At 34.6% G+C, this 12,017-nt stretch overlaps 1 protein-coding gene across 3 annotated transcripts in view; it reads right to left on the bottom strand.

Moving 5' to 3' along the window:
* SKAP2 (src kinase associated phosphoprotein 2) overlaps positions 1–12,017 on the bottom strand; it is a 120,555-nt gene that overhangs the window by 15,792 nt on the left and 92,746 nt on the right. For all 3 annotated transcript variants that reach the window (XM_087947799.1, XM_026673611.2, XM_087947797.1), the window contains exon 10: positions 11,713–11,796. In XM_087947799.1, coding sequence (XP_087803925.1) covers positions 11,713–11,796 — 84 coding nt within the window. The remainder of the gene's footprint in view (positions 1–11,712; positions 11,797–12,017) is intronic.

Here is a 12,017-nt window from a genome sequence, read left to right as displayed (position 1 = left end):
GAAGCTTCGTAAAATTAAATTTACAGCTCTTAAAGCCTTTTTGGCAATACTGTTGCACTGAGCTTTGGCGGTTAGATCATTCAATGTGAGAACTCCAAGGTCCTTGCCAGAGTGAGGGTCATCAACAAGGTCATATCCATGTAAATTGTATTTGGTATATAGATTTTTTTTGCCTGGGAAATGTCTGGGAAAGAGCATTTGTTGGTAGATATTTGGAGTTGCCAATTGTTAGACCATTCAGACACATAATCAAGGTCTTTTTGAAAAACAGTAGCATTGACAGTGGTGTTGAATAGTTTTACCATCTGTGAAGAGGACGCAGTTGCTAATAAGGTGATCACAAAGGTCATTTATATAGAGTGTAAAGAGTGTGGGTCCTAGAACGCTCCCTTTTGGGACACTGCTGAAAACTGGTGCAGGGTTTGATAGGGTGTTTCCTATTTTTACTATTTGTTGCCTGTTTGTCAGGAAGGCAGTAATCCACTTGTGAAGGGATCTGGAAATGTGGTAAGAATTTAATTTTAATAATAAATTGTCATGTACCACTGAGTCAAATGCTTTGCAGAAGTCAATGTAAATTACATCTATTGCTTTACCCTGGTCGAGAAATGTAGTCCACATGTTTTCGCAGTGTAGAAGCTGCAAATTGCAGGACAATTTTTTTCTGAAACCAAATTGTTTATTGCAGAGTAAGTTGTTAAGACTCTAGGTGGAAGGTTGATTCCATAACTTTGCACGTAACACAACACAATGAGATTGGTCTGTAATTTTCAACTAAGTAAGGTTTTTGAAAACAGGGATGACCGTTGCTAAAGGCTATAGGTTTGGTAAAGAGCTGGTTCTGAATGATAATTCATATATTATGCTTAGTATAAATTATTTTTATTTTATAATTTATTATTATTTTCATTCTTCAAACTTTAAAAAAGATTCCAAGCAGCAATTAATCCATTTTGGAGCAACACAACTTTTTCCCACCTGAAGTTGACTTGAAAGGGGCTGAGGATGGAATCTACTAACAGATGTTTTCTAACAGTTCCATCTCAACTACTATGTGTCCGTAGGGGAGACATCAAGAGGGACAAACAGATTTTGGGATGTGGGAAAGAAGTTATGAAGAACGATTAACCAATGAAGTCTGTCTCCATCGCTAGAGGAAATAAGAGCTCTTGCTTGATCTGGGGGTTGGACTAGATCCAAGTTGGCTTCCAACCCTATGATCCTATATAATCAATACTTTGAAAAAAGTATGGAAATGTGGCCAAATAGTTTTACAATAAATCAAGAGGATTCATCATTTTCCTCTATACAAAGTACCTTGATCTGCAAATGATTAGTAATTATTGTTTGTAATATTAAAATGATCAAAGATTAAAATGGATTGGATACAAATGGATTAGACTTGTTCCAGAGTTGATTCAGAAACTAGGGATCTAGCTCATCTATCCCATTTAAAAACAAACAAACCCAACTTTATTTTATAACTGAGTTGAAGCAAAATACTTTTCTATATAGACATCCTTGGAATTGCTTTCTAAATATTACTTCTTCTAATTGTAAATTCATTTCCTTCTAAACATACAAGCTTTTGATAAAAACCTGCCAAGAATTTGGGAGGAGAAAAAAATAACATCCTTCTCCATGGAATTTCTTGTAGGTTAACATTTCTGACATCTCTTCCCATTCTGCTTTATCATGTTCCTGAAGTAAATCCAGATGTGATGCAGAAGATCTGAAAACAGGATCTCCTGTGTATAAACATATTCATGCCATCACTCTCTTATCAAGACTTAAATGTTAGAGTAACTTTCAAGTTTCCATCTGTCAAAAGAAAGAGCCACATGATTTCTATATGTTGCTTTTGGTTGGAATTAATTAGTTTGGAAATAATTTTCAATCAGGAAAATGGACTGGAGGGGAGGTAACAGAGTTCTTCCTGTGATACAATTCAAATTTGATGAATAAATAAAAAAAGCGGTAGGAAACCTTGCTTGAAGATTTTGGCTTTCAAGTTCAGAAGAAAGCTCAGGATGATTTAAATGACTCTTTCCTGGCATCCAATGTTCCTTCCTCAAATATAGTGACATATGCCAGGAGTAAAACACAAAGTAATTGGTAGAAAATGCTTACTTTGCATAATGAAACAGGGATTTGCATAATATGTATACCAGGCTGCCTTCATTTAGGGAATTGGGATATGGCAAACCTAAAAGAGCACCAGACAATCACTTTAATTCAGATAGGTATCAACCTTAAATGTGATTATAAATCTAATGATGATTATATACTGTATATTTCTATTATCATTAATGTAAAATGCAATTGCTCTGAGCTATTTAATACGGTTTCATATATGGAACATGCAAAGTTAGAAAGAACTTGTTTTTTATTTTTGATGCCTGGCCTAAATATTAACTAAACCAAAGGCAACAATGTAATATAAATGTTTATTAAGAAAGTAAAACTGGGTTTTATACCCTTAATTTTATTAGTCTCCAAAGTGGTAACCAATTAACAGTACAAACACATTAGAAGTGTCAAGTTCCTGTATGAGTGTTTATGTATGCCCAGCTGGGAAAGGGAACAGAAGGAAAGGATAGTGTGCGACAAGGTTAATTGGTATATCATGATGCTTCTTTACCTTTAACAAGATTGCACAGATTAAGATGCATAAGTGTATGTCTACTCAGAAGAAAGTGCTAGATTTTAATTAGGCCAGGATAAGCAAAGTACAGCAATTGCAGAGGCTTGAACTGGAAAAGATGGCATGTAAGGACAGAACAATTTTTTTCAGCATTCTAATCCAAAGACAAATTTGCTCAGGAGGGAAATATAACAGGAAAAAAGAACAGTTTAAAGTAAAAGAGAAAAAGAAAAAAGAAAGATACTAGTAGTTGGTCAAGACACATAGATGTGTGTGCACGCACACCCACCCACCCATCGATGGAGATTCTCCGTCATCCAGGTCATGGTTGTTCCAAAGGTGCTTTTTCAAGAGGGAACTGGACTTTCTTGTTGCTGTTGTTTTTGAAGACGTTTATAAGATGTTTAGCTTCTCATCCAAGAAGCTCATTCAGATTCCCCACAATCCAGTCAGAGCTGAAGAAGCTTCTTGGATAAGAAGCAAAACGTCTTCAAAGAAAACAATAAAAGGATTAAAAATTTAAAAAGAAAAGTACAAATTACAAGCCTTCGCTGAGGATTTGGTTTTTATTTTAGAAGATCCACAAAATTCAGGACCAAAACTTACAGAGCAATTAGAAGAATTTGTAGAAGTTGCGGGGCTAAAAATTAATAGGGAAAAAACTAAAATACTTAAGGAAAAGATGACAAATGAACAAAAAGGAACTTTAACTGGGACATTCTGATAACAAACAAAATTAAATACCTGGGGATTACAATTTCAGCAAAATGTACAACGCTTAAGGAGGATAACTACACTCCATTAATTAAACGAATTACGGAAGATTTTAGGAAATGGAATAATTTAAGACTCTCTCATGGGGAGAATAGCATCCATAAAAATGAACACATTACCAAAATTATTGTTTCTTTTCCAAAATGCTCCTGTAAAGTTAGATTTTTTTTTTTTGATCAATTGGATAAATTAGTATCACAATTTATATGGCAGAAGAAAAAGCCCAGAATGAAGCTAAAATTGTTACAGAATGCTACCGAAAGGGAAGGATTTGGCCTACTTGACTGGGAACTATATTATAGAGCAGCTATTTTGACTTGGGATAAAGACTGGATAAAAGTTAAGAATAAAAGATTGTTAACACTACAAGAATACAATCCAGGCAGGATGGCATGTGGCAAGACAAACAAGAAGTTCATGGATACTTCCAAAGGCATAAAATTAGACAGGCTCTATTAAATGTATGGAATAAAACCAAACGACAAATTTATGTTGAAATACCAACTTGGTTATCCATTCTAGAAGTGTTAATGTACCCACATTTACTTCGTAGTGGGGAGGTCATTACTTATGTGGATATACTAGATGAGAAGGGAAAGCTAAAAATGAGGCAAGAGTTGAAAGATTTGGGATTGGAGATAGAATGGTGGCCATATTTGCAATTACAATCTAGGTATGGTAAAGATATGAAAGAATGGGTAATTAGTAGGTGGAAAACAGAATTAGATAAAATACTATTGGGAACAGATGAGAAATTGATTTAAAAAATTATAAAGTGCTTTTATAATTCCGGTTTGCAACCTTTCGGCGGTGGCAGGGATTTGCGACCGCGCGATCCCTGCTGCATTCACCGCCAAGGTTCCCCCGATCCATTTGGATCTGGGGAATATAGCTGCCCCGCAGAGGCAGCTGAAGACAGGGGATCCGGCAAGGGGTTTGGGGGTGTCGCAAACCCCCTCCCCAGCCGGCCAAACCCCCTTTTCCCGAGGCGGAGGAATGGCGGTCAGCAATGGCCGCCACGAAGAAAGCTGCAGCCAGACAAGCAGGTGCAGGAGGAAGGAAGCTGAAAGAAAAGTGAAAGTTGATTCTAACCGGGACAAGACGGGAGAAAGTGACCTGGAATCTTAAAGGCTGCTAAGTATATATTGTTTCCTGTGAGAGTTTTAAGCTGCGAATATTCTAAAGGGGAAAGTTTTTTCTTCGTTCTACTCTCCTTCCTAAAGTGACAGCGGGGAAAAAAACAAAACCTTTTTGGCTGTGAGTGGGAAGGGAGAGTGAAAAAAAGAATTAGAGCAAAATTTGAAAATAAGGAGAAGATTGCCTAGAATTACAAAGAGTTTAAAAACTTCCAAAAAATATATTTGAAAAGGATTTGTGATTACTTTAACCCCAGAAAGAGAAAGTGAAAAGAAGAAGGTATCTAAAAGAAATAGTCTGTTTGGATTGTTTGGTGACTTTGGAACCTTTGGAAATTACTTCTGATTAAATCATCTGGGTGGTTGTTTGGAAAAACTTTTTCTCTACACAATGGCATCATCTATGGATGAATTGGAACTTATATATCAAAAATTTGAAAGAGAAAAACAAGGAGGGGAAGATGGTCTTGGCACTATTTTTCAATACTTAGAAATGGCGGTTTATACTTATGTGAAGCAGAATGAGGATGATGGGGGCAAAGAAGAAGGAGAAGCCATCTTTGATGAACAAATGACTTTGATTGGAGAAGAGAAAAAGCAAGAGAAAAGGGGAAAAAAGGTCTTTAAGATCTGGAAAAATAGCCCAAAAAGAGAAGAATAAGGTGAAAAGGGGACATTATGTTAAGAAACAACAGAAAGGGGGAAAGCAGAATAAAAGGGAGGTGGAGAAACAAGGGGTTAAAGAGGACAAGGAGAAGAAGAAACAAGAAAGAAAGGAAGGGATGAGAAGTCCTAATAGTGGGGAGCAAGATGTTAAGAAGCAAATTTTTTTTAGAGATAATGGATAAGCTTTATGGTTAAAGGGATTCTAGAAAGGTACATAAGACTGCATTTTTATACTTGTATTTAGAAGTAAACATAGAAAATTAGAAACAATATGTAACCTAAAATGTGATAAAATACTTAACATAAATTAGTGAAATTTTTGGTTAAGAAAAGGGAGTACTGTAACGAAACATGATTCAAGATTGTGATGTGGGGGGGGGGGTAATAATCTTTGAAAAGCATAAGTGTTCCCACAAAGGCATGATATTTAATTGAAATGGATAAAATGTTTAAGATATAAATGATTGTTATTATTAATGATTAGAATATGGTATACTAGCGAAATTTTTTGTGAAATGAGAATTGAAGTAGAAGAAGGAGGTACTTTTTAATGAAATAATGAGCTATAATATATGATGAGGGATATAATATATAACTATGGAAAATAGGGCTCCCATAAAAGTATGTGATTTAATTGAAAAGTAATGAGTTATGTTTAAGATATGAATGAATATTAATACTAATGAATAGATTTGTATTATTTTTGATAATATAGTATAATTTTAGAATGTACCAGACAGAATCCCAATATATGTCATGTGTTTTATATTAAGTATTATAAATGTAGGGGAAAGAGATAAACGCATCATACTCCATATAGTGTACAGGAGAAGTTTTTTCTTTTTTTTTAAAGAAGGAAAATAAAGGGCTGGCTGGAATAGAACAGACAAAGAATAATAAATATTATGATATGAATTGAGAGGAGATAAATAAAATAAAATAAAATTGAGAAAGTTTAAAGGAGAGGAGAAGACATATAGAAAACTGAAAATGTTAATAAGATATGAAATGGTATGTAAAATGAATATGAATTTGAATTTGTGTCTGTACCAAGAGTTTTAACCCGGGACTAAGCAACTTTCAGATAAGAGATTTTTTATGCTTTTATGTTTTGTTTTATGTGTATCTATGTATTGTTTGTCTTGAAAATAAAACTTGTTTTAAAAAAAAAAAAATTATAAAGTGCTATTGGAATGCAAATTGGAAGAAGAAAAAGTAAAAGAAACAATGTTGGCCCGGATGAAAGATTTTAGATATGGCATAAATTTGGATGATTGGCAAATCTTATGGGATAGAAACAAAAAAATTTATATGGCGACACCATATAAAGAAAATTTATACAAAATGTTTTACCAATGGCACATATCACCATCAAAATTTGCAAAAATGTATTTGAAACTATCCCCCAAATGTTGGAAATGTAATAAAGAAATTGGAACATATTATCACTTATGGTGGAACTGCAAAAAAGCCCAAATATATTGGTTGAAAATTAGAAATTGGACAGAAGAGATGTGTAAAATTAAAATAGAATTTAGACCTGAAATGTTTTTTATTGGAATCAGTGTGGGAGATTATAGTAAAGATGTAGCATATTTAATAGTCCATGTCACCACTGCGAGGTTAGCCTTTGCCCAAAGATGGAAAGGTAATGCCAGAAAACCCCAGCCACAGAATCATCAGAGAAGCCATAGAGATTGAAAAAAGACCAGAAAGCATGAACAGAAGAGATGATTCCACCAGACTGTCAATCATTTGGAAGCCTGCACTCACAAACAAAAAAATCTCCACACCACAAGCCAGGCAAACACCTGGGCACAAACAGATCCCCCCTGATACCTCCAGCTCAAACACACCCCAACCAGGCACCCAGATGAAACCTAGCTTCCTAACTAATGATAGCCGTCCATTTACCCGGAGCCAAGCTGCACTAAAGGCCTCCAATAAAGTAACACAATGTTGCCAGCCAATCAAGACACAAAAAGAGCCAAAAAACAGACAGAAGATATTAGAAACACCAATCAAGCAGAACACAGCAAACTCCAAGACCAATAAACACAGACCAAGACTCTCAACCAATCAGGATGAAGAAAAAACCATTCTGGCACAGCAATAGGCTGCCCCAAATTTAAATCTGAAACCACTGTAAAAGCCTGACTCACAGATGAACACTATACAGTAGCCTGATGATATATATATATCATCAGGCTACTTATATATATATAGTTTTTTCTTTTTGTTTGACTAATAAAAATTAATAATAAAAAGAAAGAAAAACAAGGAAGGACAATTGCCTTTTGAAAAAGCACCTTTGGGGACACACACACACACACACACACACATCATGCAAAAACATGGCGGAGAGTTTATTAATTAATTTATCTTAAGGGTGAAACTATTATTGTAAACCAAGTATTTTGTTTGTGCTATTTCTTCATTTTTAAATTTTTATTTTATATTCATTATATTAATTTTAAAACTCAAATAATTAGTAATGCTTATAACAATAAAATTTGAAAGCATGATTAATATTAATTGAACATCTTTTTTCTTATATTTTCTCTTATGTATATTTAATAATCTAAGTTGCCTACAGTATATGGTAGAATACTAAGAATATAATAAACTCTATATTTATTGAGTTGAAATAATGTTACATTAAAAGTAAGGAAATGGAACAAATAGATAATTTATATAACTTAAAAGACTGAGCTAGTTCTATAGTTTTAACTGAACATCACACAGAGACCCTCTATGAGTGAAATGGGCAGGTTCTAAATGTGACAAATAAATAAAGAAAATAAAACAAAATATAGATATACTTTTAGTTTCTACATGTCACCTGTATATTCATTATTAAATTTTTTAAAATTTGATTAGTATGGTTAAATTTTGGATTGTAATTTTACATAGGTTGGCTATATTATATATGTATGCATATGTATCATACAGATACTCAAATAGAAGCTAATGTAAGCAATTATTTCGGGTGGAAAGTTTTAATGTTAAAAAAAAAGATTCACATTCTTAAATAAGGTTAGAATGACTTCATCTGATATAATACCCAGAAATCTTCCCCACCCAACACAAAAGGAAAAAGGAAAGGAAGAAAATATCATTTATTAACTCACTGCTGTTCAGAGTAAAACATTATATGTTTAGTTGTTTGGAGACAGAGGTTATTAGAAGTGTTCAAACTACGGCCCGAAGTGAATTTCATGTTGGGAAATAATTATGATACTCTCAAGATTTTGGTATTGTGTCCACTTGATTTTAAAAGTCAGCTCATAGAAATTTTAAGACAAAACATTAATATTTTACGTTATACACAGGTCACTCTGTCAACACTATTAAGTTTGATTGTATATTACTTTTGTGCAACAGCTGTAATTAGCATAATATTTGGACGAATATCAGTGCTCAGATGTTGGGAGAAATGGGCACTCTGGAATGTTTGTGGAGTTTCTGATATGGTGACTCAACATTTTAAAGTTTTGCACTGGATAAGGAATTAGAAGAATTGGAAAGAATCCAACTACAGTTATCACAGCTGCAGCAACCTGAGAAATGCTGAAATGCACACTACTTTCAAACAGGGTCAGCAATCTTTTCAGGCATTGTATAATTTCATATGATGCTGTAAATGTTAAAGCATAAGCATTAAAAAGTCCTTTTTTTTTCATTTTAAGAAACTGAGGTCTTATCAGATTGCATGTTTGTTTGTTTGTTTTTGCCTGATAATTCATAAGAGAGAGAAAAACATATGGCAGTCTCATAGGATTTTGGTCATTTTAAGACAGCAATCTAGAGAGGATATGCTACCAATAAGCAGCATATTTCTTTTCCTTACAATTCTACTGTTAGAAACGTAACAACCAATTCTTTGCTTCCATGTATATAAAATAATTCTTTGTTGGTAAGTTGTGGCATTTAGGGCTTTTTAGTTTATATAGAAGAAGGACTACGGGATTACAGGATTGTAATATAAATACACAGTTATACCTAGAATGAAGAACATTTACACACACACACACACACACACACACACACACACACACACACACACACACACACGTATATTTGTGCCTCAGTATTCTGGACCGTGATTAGGCAGTTACAACAAGGATTGGGATTATAACTTCCAAAATTCTTAGCCTTTGGCCAGCTTGCTGGGAATTCTATGAACTCTATTCACCTTTCACTTGGGTATTCCCCACTGCAAAAAAAACCCTATTATATCAGTATTTGTAAGTTTCCTGACTATTGTTTAAAATGGTGGATTTTTGGTCAAATATATCATGGTACTCCTAAAGAATCCAAGAGTATATAAAGATCTGATATTTTAAATCTGTCCAATTCTTGTACGCCATTCCAACTGACAAATAGATAGCTCAGTGCAGCAAGATTTGCTAAGTTCAAATGTAAAAAGGGTATAATGAAGATTGTTTAAAACAAATCAATTGAAAGCAACAAATTGCATTTAAGAATATTGCTAAATATATTGTAACAGCATTTATTGAGATTTACTTGCTGTAGAACTTAATCCAATTGTTGAGTTTGAAATTTATCAGGATTAATCTTATAAAAAACAGAGAAATCCTAAAGGCCAGTGGTGGGATTCAAAAAATTTTTACTACCAGTTCTGTGGGTGTGGCTTGATGGGCATGGCAGGAGAAGGATACTATAAAATCTCCAGTCAGAGGTGGTATTTGCCGGTTCTCCAAACTACTCAAAATTTCTGCTACCGGTTCTCCAGAACTGGTCAGAACCTGTTGAATAGTTTGCTACAGACTATTACCTAGCACAACATTCCTATGAAAGAATTATGTAGGCTATTTACTAGTTCATGCTTACAGTTCATTTAAATTTCAACCCTACACTGACTAAGACCTACTGAAATTAAGGCAATCCTATAGTGGCTGAATAGATCTAAATAGAAGTTTCTTTGGTATTTTTGAGGGAGGCAAAATCCATGGTGTTTCAGAAGAAGAAATAACAATACTGTCAGGAGCATCAAAAATTCTAGGTGATGCTAAAATACTGTACCTTGTATGGTGTTTTACTTCATTTCTGAAATATTTAGGCTTCATGTTCTATCTAAAGGCCTTGAAGTTGAGCCAGCTGATATTGTGTTAGTATAAATGCATGCCAAGTTACCAAAAAGCTTTGAGAATCCCATTGTTAGTGGGAGTAACTTTCCTATGAAATGAAGTATTACTTAATCTATTATAGAGGTCCATTCTACTAAGAGCAACATCTGATGACTTAAAACTTTGTTTCCTTTGCAGCAAACATTAGCCTAAACTGTCCACAACAACCTGTTCATATAGTTTCCTGCCAGAGGCCGGAAGTCAGGCCTGTTTCCTTTCCACATGCTACAACAGGAAGGGCACAGTGAAGAAATTTCCTGAACATACTCCTCATCCACCCTTTCTCTGACAGCAGTGGAAGAATGATGTGGAGCAAGTATGACGAAAAAGATAACCTCAGGTTCATTCTGTCAGGACACAGTGACAAAGCACACCAGGCATTCAGCTGATGTCTGAGATTTGGAGGTGTTTCGATAAGAAATAAGTGTTGGGTTTCCAAATTCAGAAGTCAGCCAAGTACCTAAATGGCAATTCCAGTAAAGCAAATATTAGTATGCCCTTAAAAAAAGCTGTCCTGTTCTAAGGTGCCTGATCCAGTTCCTCAACTCCCTTCTTTAGTGTGGATTAACACCAGGGCAACTTGGCAACGCAAATGAAAGAAAGTAATGACTTTTTTCCCCACTACAATTCCTGGGTAGTGCCTTCTAAATTTTCATACCACCATCATCTTTCCTTCTGCAGTCATTGGACCCTGGCATTTCTTCATTTCCTTTCTGCAGTATAATCATATGCAATGAAGATATGCATGGCCAACATTTAAGCAGGCTGCAGATCAATTAGTGGTCTTAAGTTTATCTGATTTTTATCAAAGAAGACAGAGCTGTGGGTCGATTGTCAGAGCCTGTGTCAAGATGACCTTTTCAGAGATGTCTACATTGTTGGTCCCCTGAGCAACTTGTTGTCCCCCATTAGACTCTGAATGACAGAAGTCTGTTCTGCTCAAGCACAAAGTATACACAGATGTCTATATTACATTCTTATAGGTTTGACAGCAACTGCATGTTGTATCTATAAACTGTCCTTTAGCAGTGACACATCCTCAATGATGATAAGCTAATTTATGCAGCTAAATCTCTTTTGTGAAGAAATGAAAGCTAATTGAGTCATTACAAAGTAATTCAGAAAGGAATACCTTGTATAAATAGGCTTACTTTGTAAATCCTTCTCAAGCAATTTTCATGCATCCTAAATGGGGCTATTCAGATTCTGCCCTCCACCAAATCCCACTCAGCTTTAGTACCATAGGAGAATAGTTAAGCTTCTGGAATTTCAAATATCTTTATTTATGCTAAGAAGGATAACAAGTTTTCAAAAGCAAATATAAACACCACATCCGACGCACCTGAAATACTGGTTATAGTGTCCTGGCTTTGTTTCTTTGATTCTTCACTCTTTCCTGGCATTTCAGCTACTGTTGCTGCTTCTTCTGTAGATACAATACATTCAACAAAAAAGTTAGCTTAAAGAACTTTAGTCCTAGATCATTCAGAAAAGATCAAGACAATAATTCATTTGTGCACACTTTATCTCTCAGAGACTTCAGAACATGTTAAAGGCTTAAACTGTGCTAAACACTCACCACTCCCTTAATTACAAACATCAACATTTTGAATAAAAAACGTCCATTGCATATTTACAACTATTTAT

This window comes from Notechis scutatus, chromosome Z, assembly GCF_049901735.1.
Source record: "Notechis scutatus isolate UNSWTSFEM ecotype Mainland chromosome Z, rNotScu1.2, whole genome shotgun sequence".
NCBI lineage: Eukaryota > Metazoa > Chordata > Lepidosauria > Squamata > Elapidae > Notechis > Notechis scutatus.
This window is presented reverse-complemented; position numbering and strand designations above follow the sequence as displayed.